Source organism: Grampus griseus (genome assembly GCF_964374135.1).
Source record: "Grampus griseus genome assembly, chromosome: 12".
Classification (NCBI taxonomy): domain Eukaryota; kingdom Metazoa; phylum Chordata; class Mammalia; order Artiodactyla; family Delphinidae; genus Grampus; species Grampus griseus.
In genome coordinates this window covers 86,586,011-86,607,168 of record NC_139006.1, presented here as the reverse complement: position 1 = coordinate 86,607,168, position 21,158 = coordinate 86,586,011, and the positions used below count along the sequence as shown (strand labels likewise).

At 47.8% G+C, this 21,158-nt stretch overlaps 1 protein-coding gene across 5 annotated transcripts in view; it reads left to right on the top strand.

Annotated features, from left to right (window-relative positions):
- The window catches only part of MBP (myelin basic protein), a 119,656-nt gene that overhangs the window by 39,589 nt on the left and 58,909 nt on the right, over positions 1-21,158 (top strand). For all 5 annotated transcript variants that reach the window (XM_082668016.1, XM_082668019.1, XM_082668018.1 and 2 more), the window contains one exon: positions 17,114-17,201. In XM_082668016.1, the coding sequence (XP_082524142.1) occupies positions 17,114-17,201 (88 nt within the window). The remainder of the gene's footprint in view (positions 1-17,113; positions 17,202-21,158) is intronic.

The window sequence follows — 21,158 nt, the reverse complement described above, 5'->3', positions numbered from 1 at the left end:
CTGCGGGGACCTCGAGGCCTCCGACTTAGGGTTCAGGGCTTGTACACCCCAGGGGCCTCGGACCCTGTGAGATACGCACCTTCTGTGTCCTTTCACCCTATTATAGGGTTTATTAGGGTTGCGAGTTAGTTCGCAAGCTTAGTTTTTATCAGAAACTGTGACCAACCTTGCAAGCAGCTGACTTTGGGCCACGATCGTTCAGTAGAAGTGATATGTTTAACACTGGTCATTAACTTTATAAATGACGTGACAATAAAATCATTCTCTGGGTAAAACTACAGCAACAGTGGACCGTGCCCCCGAGGGGACGGCTTGAATAGACGGCTCTATTCAGGCCACCCCCACACGAGGCTTCTATCCTTAAGATCATGTTCCTGGGCCTTGGGCAGCAGATCACGTGGAATCCGGAGCCCGGTGACCCTGGAACACACCCGTTTGTCGTCTTGTTTTCAGCTGGACTCATAAACCGTTCCTTCCGCATTCCTTCCCTCACCCTGTCATAGCCCCTAATTCCTCTGTCCCTGCATCTGTAACGCTAAATCATTTATGAGAGCTGACAGGACGGGGGAAGGGAGGCCAGAAATGTTGGCCTGTCATCAGATGCGCAGCACAGAACAAGCAGAGGCAGCGCTGACTTCGTTGAATAGGTTTTTTTTAAGGTGGGGAAGCTTTTGAGCTCACAATGGATACGCGTCACGTGAAGTAGTTCTCAGGCTCCGTTTGGGGTTTACATTTGATTGAGAACGTGATTCCAGGGGTGGCACAGCAGATATGTATTCTTGAATTCCTCCTGACTTGAATGAAAGTGTTTAGATGGAAACTCTCCTTTGCAGAGGGTGGGTGAGTTAGATTTCCTGGGAGTGGAGAGCAGTGCCCTCCTGTAGGCGGTTCATGTTGACGGGCTGGGGAAAGGGCTTAGGTGGTAAATTGTTTTAATCTCCAGTCGGTTTAGGGCTCGCCACTGGGTGTGCCCATGAAGCCTCCCTGAGCTGCCATTTCTCATCCGCTGCCAGGTAATTTCAGAAAGGCCACCATGTAATTTTATCTTTGAAGACAAGTTTATTTCAGACTCTGAGAGTGAAAAGCGTGTCATTGCGTATAAAAACCCTGTGTTTATTTTGTTATTAAGGAAGAATTTTTTTTATATTTATTCAAACCCTCTTACAATGTTTTAAATGAAACAAAACCTAAAAATCCAGGTTTCAGAATGGTGCTTCTTGTCTTTTCTCACTCATTACTAAGGCAATATGGTTTTTTTTAACTTTTTTAAAAATGATTTCTTTTATTTATTTATTTATTATTTATTTTTGGCTGCGTTGGGTTTTCGTTGCTGTGCGTGCACTTTCTCTAGTTGCAGCGAGCGGGGGCTGCTCTTCGTTGCAGTGTGCGGGCTTCTCATTGCGGTGGCTTCTCTTGCCGCGGAGCATGGGCTCTAGGCGCGTGGTCTTCGGTAGTTGTGGCTCGCGGGCTTAGTAGTTGTGGCTCGCGGGCTCTAGAGCACAGACTCAGTAGTTGTGGCACACGGGCTTAGTTGCTCCGTGGCATGTGGGATCTTCCCGGACCAGGGCTCGAACTCGTGTCCCCTGCATTGGCAGGCGGATTCTTAACCGTTGCGCCACCAGGGGAGTCCTAAGGCAGTATGGTTTTAAAACTTTACATTTGGAAGTGAGAGATTTTAGAGGCTGGAATACATTTGTGAAAATTTATCTTTCTGTGTTTGTCAGTGTGTGTGTGTGTTTGAACGTGTGGCATTTTTCTCACCCGCCAGCTTCCAGCCCTGCAAAATGCCCATCGGCAGCTGTGTGGACACGTTCTCAGGCTCAGCCCACGCTCTGCACTTGTATGATTCTAACACACCACTCTCCTAATTGAGATTTGGTACCCCCATTAATTTGATTATCATACAGTTAAACAAAAGCCTCGATGAAATTCATTATTGTTTCTGTGGCTTTTGATGCTTGCAAAACAGACTCTGTTATTCAATACGTCCTAAATTATGCTTTAGCACAAGTCATATGTAACCAAACACAAGCCCTCAGTAAACAGACAAGGCAATTTGGTAGTTACGTTAATTACCCGTGGTGAGTGAGGGTGACTGCAGCCTGGGTTACTCACAGACGTGCGTGCGTTCACACCCTGCTGTTGCAGAGCTGCATTAAGTCGCTTAACAAAATACCAGCATCTTGAAATTTAGAAGTGAAAGGCGAGCTTACATGTTGGTTTCGACTGTTTGGGGAGGAATCTGCCTCTTTCAGGAAGCAGGGTCTGAGACGTGTCCTTGCTGGCAAAGCCGCGTGCTGCCTCCGCCATCTGGGGGCCTGGCCTCTGCCACCCGTCCCCTCCTGCCCCCCTGCGCTCCGCCCTCGCCGCCCGGCCCCTCCCTTCCAGCTGCTCACCTTACTCTCCTTGTCCCACCCAAACCATCGGGTCCATTTTCCTTCTCTGGCTGGTTTCGCCGCCTCACCCTGGAATGCAAACCCTGTGGGAACGGAGGCTGACCCACTGGCACCCACACGTCCCAGGGCCACTGGACACTGCACGGCCAGTGGGTGCCGTCACCCCAGGGTCCGCTTATGAGGCCTCGGCTCCGTGCACAGCGTCCAAGTTGATCTTGGTAGTGAAGTTCACGCCATGCTGGGGCTGGTTACTTCTGCTGGAAATGCCTGTAGGGAAGGAAACTTCTTCAGATACATCCCCCCACATTGCCTCCTTTGGATTAAGTAAAAATAAAAGGTGTCAGCTACCAAATGTAAAATAGCTAGCTAGCGGGAAGCAGCCGCATAGCGCAGGGAGATCAGCTGGGTGCTTTGTGACCCCCTGGAGGGCTGGGATAGGAGGGGTGGGAGGGAGACCCAAGAGGGGGGATTATATGTATATACGCATAACTGATTCAAATTGCTCTACAGCAGCAACTAACACAACACTGTAAAGCAATTACACTCCAATGAAGACGTTAAATAACAAAAGGTGTCAGGACCCAACTTATTAATGTAGTGCACATTCCGTTGCACTTCCTTTTCTGGAACGCTGGTGCCTCCCAGGAACCAGGAAAGTATCTAGAATGTCGAAAGCAGGTCCCATCGGTCGTATGTGCTCACCAGGGCCCCGTGGCGGTGACCGCCCACACCGGCAGGTATTTTCGCTGGGGAGACAGATAATAAACAAATCAACATGGGAATTAGGTACTTCAGATGGTGTTAGGGCTCAGAAGAAATATGTAGGGTTGGGGGCTCAGGAGGGCAGGGGTGAGGGCTGCCGGGGAGCCACCGCGATGGGGCAGCATAGAGCAAAGGCTGGGAAAGTGGAAGGTGGGAGCCACGCGGCTCTCTGGGGACAGGTGTTCCAGGTGGAGGATCTCACACGTGCAGAAACTGAGCCAGCCACTGCCTTGGTGCATGGGAGAGGCAGGGCTGGAGGGGGTAAGATAGGAGGCCAGGTAGGCAGGGAAAGGCCTAGATCGCGGAGCGCCTAGCTGGCTGTCAGGTAGCCCCGGGAACTGTCCTTCTGAGAGATGACGGTGCCCGGCCGGGGGCGAAGGTAGATGCCTTGAGAAATGGTCAAGTTCCAGTTACCTTTGAAGCGAGAGCTGGTAGGATTTGCCAATGAACTGGGCGTCAGAGAGAGAAGGGAATGAAGGGTTGGGGCCTGGGCGTCGGGGGTACACCTGTGCACAGGTGAGGAAGCGTGGGCAGGGTAGGTTAGCGAAACAGGTGAAAAATCACCGCGAGCTTGAGGTGCCCCTTAGGTGCTCACCTTGCAAAAAGCGCCGGCAGAGACGTCCAATTCATAACTCTCAGATCAACTAAGGAGACGGGTTTAGAGAGGAATCCAAGGCTGAGCCCTGGACTTCAACACTTGAGACCAGGAGGGTGAGTGGCACCCGTAAGGGAGACCAAGATGGGGCAGCCACAAGGTGGGGGGATGGACATGAGTCACTGGGTCCGGCAGGGAGTGTTAGAAGCATTTCACCGGTCAAATAGCACTGAGTCCAGGTCAGAAAAGGATGGAGGGTCAACCACTGGATGAAGCAGCCCGGGGTCCCTGCTGCCCGGGGCCAGAGATGCTTTGGTGGCATGGTGGCACTGAGACCCGATTAGTATTGGAAGGAGACTGGCAACAGTGGCCCGGAAACCTCCTTGAGAAGCTGTGTGGAGAAGGAACCGGACCCACGGCGCAGCTGGCAAGGGCGTGGAAGCCAGTCGGGGCCGTTTTGCTTTTGACGGTGGAGTTTTAAGAGCGTGTTCGTCAGCTGATGCAAATGGTCCTCTGGAGAGGGGGCCATCGCCGAGGGTGGCAAGGGATGCCTGCTCTGATAAATGGTGGTTTTCTTTGGAAAAGGAGAGAAGTGGTTCATCTCAGCCTCAGGCAAGCGCAGGCCAAGCTTTAAGATCTGACCCCATGTCTGCAGCCTCCTTTGCAATGGCAAAGGCCTCTTGGCCAGCCGCCACCGCAGCATCCCGTGAGGTGGGAGACGGTGGGACAGCACTATGGCCACCCGGACGCACTGCCTCGTGTTCAGCTGCTGCAGGAGAGTTGTAGCCCGTATTCAGGAAAGCCTACCGACGTTTGGAAGCATGCTGGCCGTGCTGTTGTGTCTGGAAAGAAATACTTGGCTGTAGGGTGGATGCCAGAGACCCGGCTAAGCAGCTGCCCCCCACACCTGGGGAATCACGTTGCCCTGCAGGTGGAGGTGTCCAGGGTCAGGCGCGAAGGGATGAGGGCCCGCAGCAGTCCGGTAGTCACCTGCTGTAGGTGCTTCAGGCAGGTGCCGCAGCTAGACTCTCCAGGCTGCACCCGGGCCACAAGGGAAGTATTCCTGAGAGGCACGGTGGGCTGGTACCTTCCAGCCTGAAACACAGTGCAGCTTCCAGGAGCATCGTCCTAGCTTCCTGTGCTTGCCGTGACAGCTCATCACACACGGGGCGGCTTAAAGCAACAGAAACTCATTTTCTCACCCTTCTGGAGGCCAGATGTCTAAAATCAAGGTGTCGGCTGGGCCGTGCTCCCTCTGGAGGCTCCAGGGAGGAGTCCTTCCTGCCGTTTCCAGCTGCTGGTGGGGAGCTTCCCACAGAAAATATTTATTTTATTCTATTCTACTTTGTGACAATTTTAGTCCTTTTAAAAGAGGTTTATTGCAATGTTTTTCAAGGTGAAATATGACGTGGTATTTGTAGAATACAGTCCAGGAGTTTATAATACTGCTTTTCGGTGAGCCGTTCCTAATAAGAGATTCCTCTCATTTCATTGTCGGAATACGAAATATTTAGTTCCTCACTCTGCTTAGGAACATTGTATCTTTTGCCTTTCTCGCCAGTTCTTCAGTGTTTAAGAGAAAATCGATCTTTGATTTTATGATTTTGTGCTCGAGCATATAAGCGTGCTCTAAAACATCAGGAGACTGACCATGCTTGTTTTAGGTCACAATTCCTATGGTACTTAAAACAAAAGGATGGTTTCATTAATATACAGGGAAACCCATTCGATCTGTTTTCCTGGACAATTTAGTTGCCACCTGACCTTCCATAAAGAGGTTTTTCAAAATATTTTTTGTATCTTCTCCTAACTATATACTCTGACTTGATTTTATTGTCAATTATGGAACAAGAGAAGGTCTGTGGCCTGAAAAACCAAATTTCCCCTGCGTGTGCGTTTGCAGAGAATGTTCCCCTGCGTGTGCATTTGCAGAGAATGGCGCATGCACGCTTCTGAGGAATTGATCGTATTGGTCTTGGTGGTCGGCATCTGTCGGCACTGCGTGTATCATATTCTTGAGATGCACTTGGTCTCTTGATCAGGTTCCAGTGGCTCTTCCCGACCTTGAACGGGTGGAAACCAACTTTGGCCTGACTGTTTCTCTAGCTCCTGGAACGAGTCCGAGCAGGTTTCTGTTTCGGTGAATCGCCTAGGTGGTCACAGGTACAGAACTCAGCTGCTAAGAAAAGCACTGCAGAGGCAAGTGACAGTTCCATTTTGCAAAACGAGTTTGTTCCTTTCGAGCAAGGGACCCAGAACTCAGGTACAATCAGAGTTCGCTGTGAAATCGCTTTTTCTTTCACTTCTCGACCTGATTGCATTGACGTGCACCTTAAAACCTGATTTTCACTGAAGAAGATTTTATTTCCACCTTTACTAAAATGTGGAAAGTAATCAGAAGACGCATAAGACTAAAATAAATCGTGATGATGTCCAGCACTGACGGTGCTAGCTGAGGGTCAGACACTGTTACAATCACCACACGTATGGACCCATTTCGCGTTCAGAATAACCCCGTGAGATAGACGGTATCATTATGCCCATTTTACAGTGAAACAGGAAACGGAGGAGGTTGAAGAGATTGGCAGAGCTGAGGTATATATTCAGAAAAATGGTCAGACTCTGATATATCAACATGTTTTTCCTTTGAGCAAAGATTCATCTTCCATTACTAGACTTTTGCCCCTTCCACCCTGTCTGCATCACAGGAAGCAGTTATTACCCATGTGCAGGCGTAGAGTGATGTGTTCAGGGAGATTAAGTAGGAGAGGTTTTCATTCTATAAAACTAAAGGAAATTTCAAATTAAGAAAAGCAGAGTTCTCCACTGCCTTTTTCTGTTTTCAGTAATGTAGGATATCTTTTTGAACTGAATGAATGCCCTTCTGTGAATTAGCTTTAAGTGCATTTTATTTAAACTTGCCATTCACACGACCATCAAACTCTTTTTAGTAAAAGAGATACACGGAACAAAGCCCCCCTCCCTCTCTCCCACCACCCCACGCCCTGCCTTTGTCACCATCCTTCTTGTTCTACTTAAACAGCTGATGGAGCAGAAACTTCCAGGAATAAATAGGATATTTGTGTTCCTAAAATAGATGTTAGAACGTCCAGTTACATAACAGGTCTCGATAAACAGTTTTACTGTGACACTAGTTAAAACTTAACTTTGCTGTGACCAGTGTTGAAATAAAGTCCTGAGCTCCTTTCTTTGTGTTCATTATTTAAAGAACACTGCGATCTTAATTACACCGCCAAATGGTCTTGCAGAGAGCGTGGCTTTTAAACTAAGTAGTAAAGGGACCATTTCCTAGTCCAAGATAACGGCTTCACGAGCACCTCAAGCACGTAGTTCTAAACTCCCTTTAGTGACGCTACAACGTTTCATTTTAACTACCTGCAAACTAAGCATTTATGTTTTTTAAAATGTTAATAAAATATGTTTATGTTAATGTTAATTAATGTTAATGTTAATTAATGTTAATAAAATATCTTTATTAACTACCTGCAAACTAAGCATTTATGTTTTTTAAAATATCTTTATTGAGATGTGATTCTCATGCCATACAGTTCACTGTTTAATGTGTACAGTTTGGTGCTTTTTCAGCTTAGTCATAGATACGCGGAACCATCACAACAATCAATTTTAGAACATTTTCATCACCTCACAGAGGAACTGCGCTCTGCTGCCGTCACCCGCGCCCCCCGGGACCAGCCTCCCAGCCCGCAGCCCTAAGCGACCACTCATCGACTTTCTGTCTCTAGATTTCCCTGTTCCGGACATTCTGTGTGAATGTAGTCATGTCACATGTGGTCTTTTCTGTCTGGCTTCTTTCACGTAGCGTAATGTTTTCAGTGGTCGTCCACGTTGTAGCCTGTGTCAGTGCTTCCTTCTTTTTTAAGGTCAGTAGTATCTCTTTGTACGGATATGCCACATTTTGTGTATCCATGCGTCCGTTGATGGGCAGATGGGTTGTTTCCGCCTTCTGGCTATTATAAAGAACTCTGCTATAAGCAAAAACTCATCGACAAGTTTTTGTGTGGACATATGTTTTCGTTTCTCTTATATACCTTCTGAATTTTAAAAATCCCGGATTTTCATATACTCATATCATCAAAAATGCTTCCTGACAAATCTAGAAAAGGAGTCCTGGATTTGAAATCTCATCTCATTGAGAGTTGTAACATCACGGTTCTTTTCCTCTGGAGTCCACAGTGTTGAGTGGGAAGCATTTTCACTGCCTTTAGTCATAAATCTATTCAAGTTACTCATTCTAACCATCCTCCCACCCCACCCTACCCGCAACGCCAGGCCACCGCTAATGTACTTTCAGTCTCTACAGATTTGTCTCTTCCGGACATTTCTTAAATATGCAATCATACAACAGGTGTGTGTGTGTGTGTGTGTGTGTGTGTGTGTGTGTGTGTCTGGCTTCTTTCACTTACATAATGTTTTCAAGGTTCACCCGTGTTGTAGAATATGTCAATACTTCATTACTTTCTACTGCTGAATAACATTCCATTGTAGGAAAATGCCACGTTTTACTTACCCGTTCATTAGTTGGTGGACGTTTGGGTTGTTTCCACCTGTTGGTATCACAGATCACGCTGCTGTGAACATTTGTGTATGAGTTTTTGCACGGACGTATGTTTTCATTTCTCTTGGGTATGTACCGAAGCTGCACCTGCAGGGTCAAATGGCGACTCTGTTTCCGAGGGGCCATCGGAGTCTCTTCCACAGCAGCTGCACCATTTCACTACAGCGTACGAGGGCCTCCACATCCGCCCAGCAATTCTTGTTATCAGGTTTTTTATTGTGTCCAGCAGTGTCGTGTGGGTTTTGATTTGCATTTCCTTAATGGATAACAATGATGGGCATCTTTTCCTGGGCTTATTGGTCATTCATATGCCTTCTTTCTAGAAGTGCCTGTTCAGATCCTTGGCCAGTTATTTTAATTGGGTGGTTTGTCTTTTTGTTGTTTAGTTGTGGGAGCTCTTTATGTATTCTGGACACTAGACCCTTATCAGATAAATGATTTGCAAATATTTTCTCCTATTCTCTGGGTTGTCGTTTCACTTTCTTTTTTTTTTTTTTTTTGTGGTACGCGGGCTTCTCACTGTTGTGGCCTCTCCCGTTGCGGAGCACAGGCTCCGGACGCGCAGGCTCAGAGGCCATGGCTCACGGGCCCAGCCACTCCGCAGCATGTGGATCTTCCCGGACCGGGGCACGAACCCATGTCCCCTGCATCGGCAGGCGGACTCTCAACCACTGCGCCACCAGGGAAGCCCTCGTTTCACTTTCTTGATCACACCGTTTGCAGCCCAGAAGTTTCAAATTGTGATGAAGTCCAGTTTATCCATGATTTCTTTTGGTGTCACGTCTAAGAAACCGTTGCTGAGGCAGCACCTGCTTTAATGACTAAGTTAAGTCTGATTCTCAGTCCTTCTCTAATCCTTGTCATGTGGGCCCTGCTTTCAAATCATTCTTTAAAAGTGGAGTTCTGATGACCCACAGAATGTCTTCATGAAAAACTCATCACCGTCCTATATGTTTGTGAACAGATTCACAATTTTCACCCCGTCTCTGTTGCTTCTCTTTGTCTAGACCAGTGGCTCTCAACCAGGGGAGCCCCCCCCCATCCTCCGGACATTTGTCAATGTCTAGAGACATTTCTTGTCACAACTGCAGGGGCTACTAGCGTCTCCTGGGTGGAGGACAAAGAAGGAGCTAAACGTCCCATGACACGCAGGACAGCCTCTGCCCCACAGCGAGGCTTATCCAGCCCTAAATACCAATAATGTAGCATTGAGAAGCCCTGGTCTAGATGGGCTAAGGTCACACTTTTGCCTGAATGTCTCCATCCTGTTCTGATGCTGCATAAAAAGGGACATGCCATTGAGATGAGTCGGGTTATGTGAGTCTGACTGTCATGTTTCTTCGTATTCTTTGCTTTGATCCCATAAGCTTTCAGTGTTTTGCTGGTATCGTCTGTTACTTGTCCAAATCCAGCCCAGAGCAAAACTGTGATCCTTGTTTAAGAAATAAACCAAAAATGCTGAATAATAAGTGCAAAGTAATAAGAGCTGTTTTTATATACTTCTTATTACTTTGTACAAACAGTACACACTTACACATGCATACGCACAGGCACACACACACTCATAGACATACGCACGTGTACACACACGCACACACGCACACACACGCACACACACGCACACACACACACACACACACGATTTTTTCTGGTGTTGATACTTCAGTACTTTAACAGTTTCAAACAAAGTTTATCACCAGATTTAAATAACAAGAACATGCAGGAGGATTTTTTCAGCCACAGAAAATACCAGGAGATTCGATCCTCCCCGCATGCGTCCTGGTCCCTGAAGCACCCGCATGGCCGTGGGCTGATGGGCTGTTGGCGGGGACAGTCTCATTGCTTCCCTCTCCCCTTCCGGTGGCAGCTGAGATCTCAGAGATGTGATTAGAGAGCAGTGCTGTAGGAATTTAAGCTAAACACGTACAGCCAGCCCATATGGGGCCCGGATTTATTCTGAGCGTGAAAGGAATGACTTGCTTCTTAAAACAAAAGAGAGAGAGAGAGTTTCCCTTAGAGAGATTCCACAATTTTCCTTGAAAGCACAAAGTGCTCCCAGAGCGAGGAACTGACCGGTTAGCATCCTGGCCTCCACCCCAGGTGCCCACACCTCAGGTCTCCCGCTGGCTTATCTCCTTCCTGGGAAGACGCTGGACTGGGGTGTCCCGGCGACCCCAGTGGCTGAGCCCATGCTAGCTCCCGGGAGCCATGGGCAGTGCCGGGAGCCGAGGGGGTGACCACACCAGAGATGGGTGACATTCCAGCACCGTGGATGCGAGTCAGCCCGTCAGCATTCCCATCGGGGACACTCTGCCTTCCGACTCTGGAGCTGCTGTCCACCCTCTGCTTGAGTCCCCGGGTTGACACCTCCAGGGAGAAATGAGTGGGAAGAAGGACTGTGTCACAAAGCGTGTATCAGAGCGACGAGTCCACAAAAGATGTCCAAAGATGCTCACTTGTTGCCATCGCTCCTTCCGTTTCTTCTGGGAATTATCTCCCCAGCGTTATGGGAAGGCTTGTCTACCATTCTTCTGATGAAACCAGAATCTTAAAATTATCTTCAATTCACAGGAATGTCCTAATCAGACAGCAAGAACCTCTGAGTTATGACGCTCATTTCACACTTCGGCAAACGGAGTAGAGGAAACTTCAGTTGTTTTCCCACAGTTACCCGGCTAGCAGGTGGGGCAGCAGGATTCAAGTCCAGGAAATGGGCCTCAGAGACCCAGTTCTTAAGCTTTTGTGCAGATAACAGTTTGGTGCAGTGTACTATGTGGGCCGCTGATCCTGTGCCCCAAACCATTTTCAGCAAACTTCTAGGTGGATTAAATCTATCAGCTACGTGAATATGGCAGAAGATAAAGGAAAATAAATATTTGTCTTTTAGTAACATCCCCTCCACGGTGACCTCAGGTCGAAGATACACGTGGTGCCCTGAGAAACAGCAGACTTAGTGGCACTTAGATGAGGGTCATAAGGCCAGACGGTGACCGGTACCCAGAGCATCTGACCAGCCTGTGTTCTGTAAAGCAAGCCCGTGAGGCTGAAACGTGGCTGGGGAGGGTGATGGGTGAATGTGTCGCTGGTGAAGCCGTAATGAAAGCTCCGCTGGGTTTCTTCTTTCCTCTTTAAGATGACATCAGTCAAGGATAAGATGCAGAAGGAGCACAGTGCGGGAGGACGGAGGGCCGTGACCAGTGCAGCTTATCTTGCTAAATAAACATCCTAAGAGTTAAAAACGGTAAATCACTATGTACTTTTTTCCTAGGGTGTCTCAGCAGAAGTAAGTGTGACGCCGGCTCAGGAAGCTGGCTCACCCGGTACCGGTTTAAATGGCACTGATCTGTTAGGGGGTGGCTTGATGGTTCTCTGATTTTCTTTCTGAAACATCCATTGTGTTTACTTCGTGTGAGCATCCCAAGGAGGCCCCATGGCTCATTTCTCTCCGCATCCTCAGCTCCTACTACAAGGTCTGCATGGGAATCAGTGAGTGAATGGGATACAGTTAAGGAAATAGAACCAGATAAGACTGACCCTGCGTCTAAACGCAGGATGTCCCACTCAAGTTTTATGGCATCTCACGAAATGTCTTTTTTTAAGGTGTGGCAAACTTCTCTAAATCAGTTCTCACTTCTCCTTCTTCTTTTTGTTAAGCAACCTATGGTGGACCGTGTCTCAAATACTAACATGTAACTGTTTTTTCAGTTTAAAATGTCACTTTTTAAATGGTTCACACCTTTCCTCTCCTGATATGTGTTTTCTAGTTTGAATCAGAACTTTTGAAAACTTTTTAACTTTTTAGAAATGTGCCTGCAGTGTTTTCTTTTCCTCTCCCAGAGCTTTCTTTTTATTTTTCAGAAGTTTCTACAACGATTAGAAACTTATCCTCTGGGCCATTCCTCCTAAAATTGCTACCTCGAGACCTTCAGTGTTTGCAAGGCTGATTAAAATCATATTGTCCTCTGTACTCGTGTGTGTGTGTGTGTAAATAGCTGTACCAAGTAGAAGAAAATCTCTAAAAATGGCAGTGATACACCTGGATGATGGGGTCTGTTGCCAGAGGATTGGACAAGATGGTTAGAAAGTGCAGCAAATTGCTTAAATCATAGTTAATATCCTGCCGGATACTGGAGGATAATGAAGCTCACTTACACTAAGAAGTATTTTAAAGTCTCCATCAATAATTATGGGAGTTGTGCTTGTTGTATTTACCTCTAAAATTCACAGGGAGAAGTAAGTGGATTCTTACATATTTAGGCTGATGGAAAGGAAAACAGGCACAAATATTTTTTTTAACATCTTTATTGGAGTATGATTGCTTTACAATGGTGTGTTAGTTTCTGCTGTATAACAAAGTGAATCAGCTATACATATACATATATCCCCATATCCCCTCCCTCTTGCGTCTCCCTCCCACCCTCCCTATCCCACCCCTCTAGGTGGTCACACAGCACCGAGCTGATCTCCCTGTGCTATGCGGCTGCTTCCCACTAGCTATCTACCTTACGTTTGGTAGTGTATATATGTCCATGCCACTCTCTCGCTTTGTCCCAGCTTACCCTTCCCCCTCCCCGTATCCTCAAGTCCATCCTCTACGTCTGCGTCTTTATTCCTGTCCTGCCTCTAGGTTCTTCAGAACCTTTTTTTTTAGATTCCATATATATGTGTTAGCATATGGTATTTGTTTTTCTCTTTTTGACTTACTTCACTCTGTATGACAGACTCTAGGTCCATCCACCTCACTACAAATAACTCAATTTCGTTTCTTTTTATGGCTGAGTAATATTCCATTGTATATATGTGCCACATCTTCTTTATCCATTCATCTGTCGATGGACACTTAGGTGGCTTCCATGTCCTGGCTATTGTAAACAGAGCTGCCATGAACATTGTGGTATGTGACTCTTCTTGAATTATGGTTTTCTCAGGGTATATGCCCAGTAGTGGGATTGCTGGGTCATATGGTAGTTCTATTTTTAGTTTTTTAAGGAACGTCCATACTGTTCTCCATAGTGGCTGAACCAATTCACATTCCCACCAACAGTGCAAGAGGGTTCCCTTTTCTCCACACCCTCTCCAGCATTTGTTGTTTGTCGATTGTTTGAAGATGGCCATTCTGACCGGTGTGAGGTGATACCTCATTGTGGTTTTGATTTGCATTTCTCTAATGATTAGTGATGTTGAGCATCCTTTCATGTGGTTGTTGGCAGTCTGTATATCTTCTGTGGAGAAATGTCTATTTAGGTCTTCTGCCCATTCCTGGATTGGGTTGTTTGTTTTTGTGTTATTGAGCTGCATGAGCTGCTTGTAAGTTTTGGAGATTAGTCCTTTGTTAGTTGCTTCATTTGTAAATACTTTCTCCCATTCTGAGGGTTGTCTTTTCTTCCTGTTTATGGGCACAGATATTATGAAGAAATCATAACGGCTTGAAATGCACTCAGATACTTATAGTCACGGACACAGTTTAAAAATCAGAACACACTGGGACAAGGACACTCAGGGAGGGTCCAGGTCATAGGCCTGACTGTCTTGTATGTCTGAGGATTTTATCACGTTTTATAATTTACAGGACGCTCTTATTTCTTTATCATGAAAATTCCATTACATTGGACACACATCACCTTGATTTTGTTTGTATTGCTTTTGGACATTTTGCTTATTGAAAATGTGTTATTTATGAGGATTTTAAAAAATTTATGGGTCTTCGTTGCGGTGCGCGGGCTTCTCATTGCGGTGGCTTCTCTTGTTGCGGAGCACAGGCTCTAGGCACGTGGGCTTCAGTAACTGTGGCACGCAGGCTCAGTAGTTGTGGCTCGTGGGCTCTAGAGCGCAGGCTAAGTGGTTGTGGCGCACGGGCTTAGTTGCTCCGCGGCATGTGGGATCTTCCCGGACCAGGGCTCGAACCCGTGTCCCCTGCATTGGCAGGCGGATTCTTAACCACTGCACCACCAAGGAAGTCCCAAGGATGTTTTTTATATTCGTGGAATAGCAACAGTATCAGGTCTCAGAAACAAGCTTTGTATTTGGACGTAAATTTGCCCGTAAATTTCCCAGGGCAACATGTACTTTCAGCACAGCCTCGTGTGCCATGATGTGGGGGACAGATGTTTACTCAGCTAGAGGCTTGGTACTGAGAAGGGAGAAGATGGGAGGGGGTGGGGTTTGTGGTCCTGCCTGTATCACTACGCGGGGCTGTTTCTGTGGCCGCTTTACCGTGCGGATGTGCTGTCGCCTCAGCCCGGAAGGCTGTGGAAGGCGTGGGCGTATAAGACGCAAGATGTCTCTTCGCCACGATGCCATTCCAGCCTTTTTTTTTTTTCAAGTTCTGCACAGAAGGTTTATTGGTTCCTCTCGGAAAGGGCCCCCTCCCACCGTCTGTCCAGGAGCTGCCTTTGAAGCCGGTTCTGGGTTCCCCCAGCTCTGGGTCGACCCTTTTGTTCCCTGAGCGTCTGAGTCCCTGGCAGACGGCGTTCACTCAGGGTCGGCGGGCACCAGGTTGCTCTGGAAGAGTTTAAGGATGTGGTTCTCGGTCACCTGTTGCACTTTCCTATGTCCCAGTGCCACGGCGATGTAAGACGCAAGATGTCTCTTCACCGTGATGCCATTCCAGCCTCAGCAGTGGATATGGGGAAGTTGTGTGACCATGCTGTCAACCTCCACTCACTGAAAGCAAAGTGATTTGCTTTAAAGATCTAGCTTTTCCTCTGCACCTGAAGCACCATCATCCCTGACACTCCACGTTGTTTCCCTATAGCCACCGAGAAGGAAAACACTGCCAGTTCTAGTTGGAAGATGCTATTGATTTGTAAGGAGAATCCTGATTTTAAAATATGAAAAAACATATCCACAGCGATTTACGATGGCAGCTAAATTGTATTTAATTAATTACTTCTCCAATAAAGCTTATTATTTTGTAGTTAGTGAAGGATATGATACTGACACCAGCCTAGAAGGGAGATGGGAAACAAACACATATGATAGGAATTTATGATGATGAAAGAATCTACCAAGAAATTCCTTCTCTTCCAAGTTTTACTCTCCTCTAAAAATAAATAGGTAGACATGAAAAATTATATACTACACCACCTTTGGCTCCCTCTGCTGAAACAGAAGTTATCTATTTTAAACTATTCTTAAACAGCATAAAATTGAAGTTTTCTCTCCAGCACTTGCTAGATACCAGGCACTGTGCCAGGTTTGGGGCTAGAAAGATTCATCGGGCAAGGTCCCCGTTCTCAAGAAGTTTACAGTGTGCTGGGGAGACAGAGTGATACACAGACAGGGCGTTTGTGATGGTGTCTGCAGTAGAGACCAGCTCAGATCTATGGCTGGGGGGACAGGAAGGGGGCTGGGGGCAGGGAAGCCACTGAGGCGGGGCTGGGGGCTGGGTGAGGTCAGAATTCCCAGAGGCTCTGACCTCTGCCTGGACCCCCACCCCCACCCCCAGGTCAGCAGGTAGGGTGTGGTCCAGGCAGAGAGATTGGTCTGAAAAAAAATGACGCAAAGTAAGCGTGGAGACCAGAGTACGGAGCGGCGGACCCCCTTGCGGATCTGCCCAAGTTAGGCACTGTCTTTAAAAGATTATGGTGTGACTCGTTCAGCCTCCAGAAATGTATCTCGTACAACGTTGAGCAGGCGAGCAAGGCTTAAGGCAGCATTGGGCATAACTGAAGACGAGGCAGCGGGGTACAGGGTCCCCAGCGGGAGCCTGGTCACCTGGCAAGAGAGATGGAGAGAGGTGCCAGGTCACTGTCGACCAGGGCAGCGTGGGCAGTGCTGCGTGTCCTGGGGGACACGATCTCCAGGGCTCCTGCTTAAGTGACAAAGAAGGAGCAGAGCAGCGTCCAGAGTGTGCTGGCATTTACGTAAAGGTAAAAAGGAGGAAGAAGGGAGTGAGCTTGTGCAGTGGCTGAACTGTGCCCAGACTGTTTTGGAGGAAGACAGAAGCTGGAAGCACATCCACAGGGGAGGTGCCCGGGGATCCCACCCTTCTCACCGTGACCCTCGCAGTGCCCTCTGAATTTGATGTCAAGTGCATGCGTTCCATATGAAAATCATTAAATAAGCATGATTTAGAGTAGAAACTGAACCGTATCTACTCCGTGCACTTACAATTTTAAACTCAAAAAGCACCCTGGGGTTCCATAAAAAAGCAGAAGGGAGTCGGGTGGGAGGGGAGTGAAGAAAGCTCACCTCTGAGGGTGCAGATTCCCGGAGGAACGAGGGCGGAGGTGGGTGCCCAGCCCAGCCCAGCCCAGCCCGCATGGCGCCTGCTACTCCCCTCAGCTGGCCAGGTGGGCCGAGGACGTTTGCACCATTCCTGCCCCTGCAAGGGGCTCTCCCCCAGGGCTCTCCTGCCTGGCTACCATTGAGCAAAGTTGGAATTCAGGGGAGTCAGGTTTGGTGTCAGTTTCATCCCACGCTTTAAACTCACAGCCCAGAACAGCGACCAAATGGACAGGCTCCTGAAATACATGGGATGATGTTTAGCTCGTTTAGTTTAATAACTTCAGTTTCTTTTGTATGAAAGTATATCCGCTGGAACAAGAGAATGCTTGCGTGCTCAGGCAGAGAAACCGAGCCAGAATTTGGACTCCTCCGCAGGAAACACACCCTGAAATGAGATTCCATCTCACACCTTGAAGACAGACATGAAAATGTGTTTATTGGCTCCAAAATGTATCAAGAGAAAAACGCATTAAAGCTTCTTGTTGATAAGACACTATATCTTAAGAAAGGGTTGTTTTGTGTTGTTTTTTCCAGGATGGTGAAACTAACGGAGGAGAATCTGAAAAAAAGAGAAACCTTCGTAACCTTTCCCGGGAGACCTCAGAAGACAGTGACGTGTTTGGTACGTAATATAAAAATTAGAAGATGGGATTTCATATGAGAATCGTGTGCAGACACATTCTCATTTGGAGAAGGTCTTAATTTTTTTAATTACGTGAGTAATCCGTGAATCTGTTCTCATTATTAGACATGCGGCTTCTGTAGAAACCTGGAGGCCGAGCCCGCTTCATCAGCCTCTTGGGAACATCCATCCGTCTCCTGGATGGGACTGCCCTGGCCGCCCATGGTAGCCGTCCTCATCTTGTTTTGCTTTTGGTTTTGTTTCGCATGCCTTTTTGGACCCACAGACACCGGAAATTTCCCAGATTTTCCCTTGCTATATGCTATTTCTCTAGTCATCTCCTTGATCAATTGGGTGTGGGCATTGGGAGGCCAAGCAGTTCTGGTAAAAAAAATAGCTAACAAGGAAGGGAAATAGTCCCAGAGCCTGGATACGGTGGTGTTTATTTTAACTACAAAGAGTGACTCAGGAGGTGTTGGGAAATGTGTTTTCTGTAAGAGTTTACATTTTCATCACCCTAGAGATAGAGGTTGCCTCTCACCCCAGGAGTGAACGGGCAGGCTCCCACCCATTCCTGTATTAACGCTGTTGGGTCCACCTCTGCCGCGTGACAGTGACCGTGGATTACTCTCCCAGCATCACAGGCCAAACTGCAACACGGGCAGCCCTGCCCGTGGGCATCGCCATCGCTCTTTTCTCCACGTATTCGTATTCCTGGAGTGTGAGGGCTGAAAGCCAGATCCTGAGGTCTCCTTTCTCAAAACAAGAGGGCCCGGTGTTCTAGCTGCTAAGGTGAGCCTTAGCCACAGTCAGCCCAGCCTGCAGGTCTGACACTCCAGGAACAAGGCCTCCCCGCCGTCTTCCTGGCCTGGTCTCTGCTCATTTCTGGAAAGGGTTTCTTTACGCTTCCCTTGTCAGGCAGGAAAATCCATCCCAATTTTCTTTGTTCCTGATTTACCTGCTCGTTCTGAAAAATCCTTTCCTTCTCTATAATTCCTTCCTTCTTGAGCAGAACACGTAATTACAGAAGTACCGCTGCCCACTTTTTCAGTATCATAGGCTTCCATGAAAATCAGTGTAACCCAAAGGCCCAGAGACAAAACACTGAGGATTAGTTAAATGGAAATCAGACAGGAGGTCAGTACTTGTTACTCTCTCCCGGATTCTGCCTGCTCCACGATGATTTCCATAGGGATTTTTTGGACCTGAACACAGTCCAGCGCCTCTAGGTAGTGGGGTTTCCACTCCTTAGGGGCAGAGGAAGGAGTAGAGGATGGCATCCTGGCTTGGAGAGTAGGGTGTGGCCTTTGGACTATAGAGGGAGGCACGTCTGACTGTCAGTGACCTTAATGCTAAATCTGCCTGTAAACCTCTAAGATAAAGGTGTCTTTAGGCCTGTATTCTAACTACATATGTGTATAAACACATAAAAGAGAATGACAAAGTAGAAATGTCCATAGTTGGGTTCTATATATGAATAAGAGTAAGTTTTAGAATTTCTTTTCGGCTCAGCTCACTTACTTTTAAAGCAAGCATCATATTTACCATTACCCAGGTTTAGCACTTTTAGGATTATTTGAAACAACGTCAGCCGGTCTTTTACTGTCAGATACACACACACACACACACACACACACACACACCACAATTATATTGCCTGTATATAATACCTGTATGACATAGCGTGAAAACGATCTATAATAAGCCTTTTCCTCAAGTTATAAACATGGTGTAATTCCTGGGTAACTTTAAAAGGCAGCCCTTTTGAACCTTCTCAAATGCATACGCAATTTGGAGAATTGTTTTATTATCTGGAGTTGAATGTGACAGCCAATGGAAATGCAAATATTTCAGTCCTGCCACAAAGTTAGATTTGCCTTTTACCGGAAGAATAATGCCACAAGCCAGCTTCTGCCTGTCTTGTCTGCTGTGACTTTGTGGTGCCTTGACCGCGGAGACAGGCTGGAATATCTGCTGGTTGGAGGTACCAGTCCCAGGCCAAGCTCGCAGCCCATCAGCGCGATTAGGGAGTAGTTCCCTAATTGTCACCTTCAGGGCATTGCAGCTGATGCCGCTGAGTCACAGCAGAGGGAAAGCGTGACCATGAGTGAGGGGAACCCAGGACACCTCCTGGGCTCCACTGCTCTGTGCTCTGCCATCCTGAGTCACATGGACGTGGGCGCTGCAGAGCCTTCGGGCGTCTGCTTTTGAACTTCATAGTCTCCCAGTCCTAATGCTTTCCTGGGGTCCAAAGCCACCCCAGTCTAAAGGTGCAGAGTGATGGGGGGAAAAGAGGCTGAAATAATCTTGGCTATCCATCTTGACAATCTACTTTTGGAGGAAATATGTACGATTTAAAATCCTGAAGTGTCACTCGAGGTGAAATCAGCAGCTCCCTCCCATTACAAAAAGGTCTTTCCCTTGGGCTTCCCTGGTGGCGCAGTGGTTGAGAGTCCGCCTGCCGATGCAGGGGACGCGGGTTCGTGCCCCGGTCCGGGAAGATCCCACATGCCGCGGAGCGGCTGGGCCCGTGAGCCATGGCCGCTGAGCCTGCGCGTCCGGAGCCTGTGCTCCGCAACGGGAGAGGCCACAGCAGTGAGAGGCCCGCGTACTGCAAAAAAAAAAAAGAAGGTCTTTCGCTGACTAGACAGAAATTCCCCAAATCTAAGGAGAAACCACGCTTTCGTGATGGTCCATGAGCCACGCGTCCGCAGCAGCCACTTAGCGATTCTCTTAAGGCTCCTGGTCATCGTTCTGTCCATGTGTCAGCAGAACTGGGGGCCGGTGAGGGGTGTGGGGGAGGCCCTTAGCCTTCCCCTCACCCGCGTCTTCAGGACACTCGGTGGAGGTTGGGAAGGCCAGCTTTGTGAGAGTCCTGTGCGGGAGTCCAGAGGCTCCTTGGCCGGCGCTGCCCCCACGCAGGTGCCTGAGTCACTGGCTCACGTGTCTGATGCATGAGCTGCACAACTTAAACCAGGGCAACTTCCTCCGTGTGTGGTGAACGCTTAGGACTGACTTGGCAACGCGCTTAAGAGTTCTATTTACTTTTTCATTCTCTGGGAGAGTTTCACTGAAGGATTTAGATCCAAGTAATAACTCATTGGAGCGCACTTGTGAATCTCCTGTAATTTCTCCCCTGACGGTGGGGCGTTACACGTGGGGAGTTTTGCCTGGTCACCCAAAGAGGAAGGAAGCATCTTAGGGCTCGGGAGCCCCACAAGAACCACGTGCTGTCTGGGCTTTGGGGAACCAGGGTGTTTTGTGGTGGGTCAGTTGCTGAGCCGTTTTTGGAACCTCACGGCCACACACGTGGCACAAGCTAGCCCTGTCATTTGGAATCCAGGTAGGAAGGAAGGTGGGCCTTCACCGCCACCCCCGTGCCCCAGAGCTAAAGCAGGGGCTAAAGCAGTGGCAGGTAATTCAGCCGAGGTGAGCAGAAGCCCTAGGTCTCCCTAACCGTACCCACGAAGGAGAGAGGTCTCCAAGAGAGGGCACCCCTGCTCTTTCCAGAGCAACTGTGGATCCTCCCAGATGCGACCCTCATCTCAAAAGTCAGAGCAGAGGGGTGAGTGCCTGTCACGTGGGGTGAACGCTAGTGCAGCTCCACAGGGTCACAGGATTGTGAGAACGCGGCCGCGCGTCAGGTCAGAGCACTTTACGCGGCTAAGCCACGTGCGCGTTGCAGGGAAGGGCAAAATCCTGTGAAAATCGCTAGTTCACTGCTCAGGTAGTGGAGAGAGAGTTGTCGATGTTTAATGTTTAGGGGGAAAGCATTCATATTAGAAACATTTGCGTGTATGTCTAAGTATATAATTATAAAGTATATGATATATATTATTAATAATCATATATTTTTAAGTGGATACAAATATATATATGTGTGCATATATGTGTGTCTTTATTTCACAAGGCTTGAGTTAACTTGCAATAAGAAAAAGAAACAAAATACAAAAAACA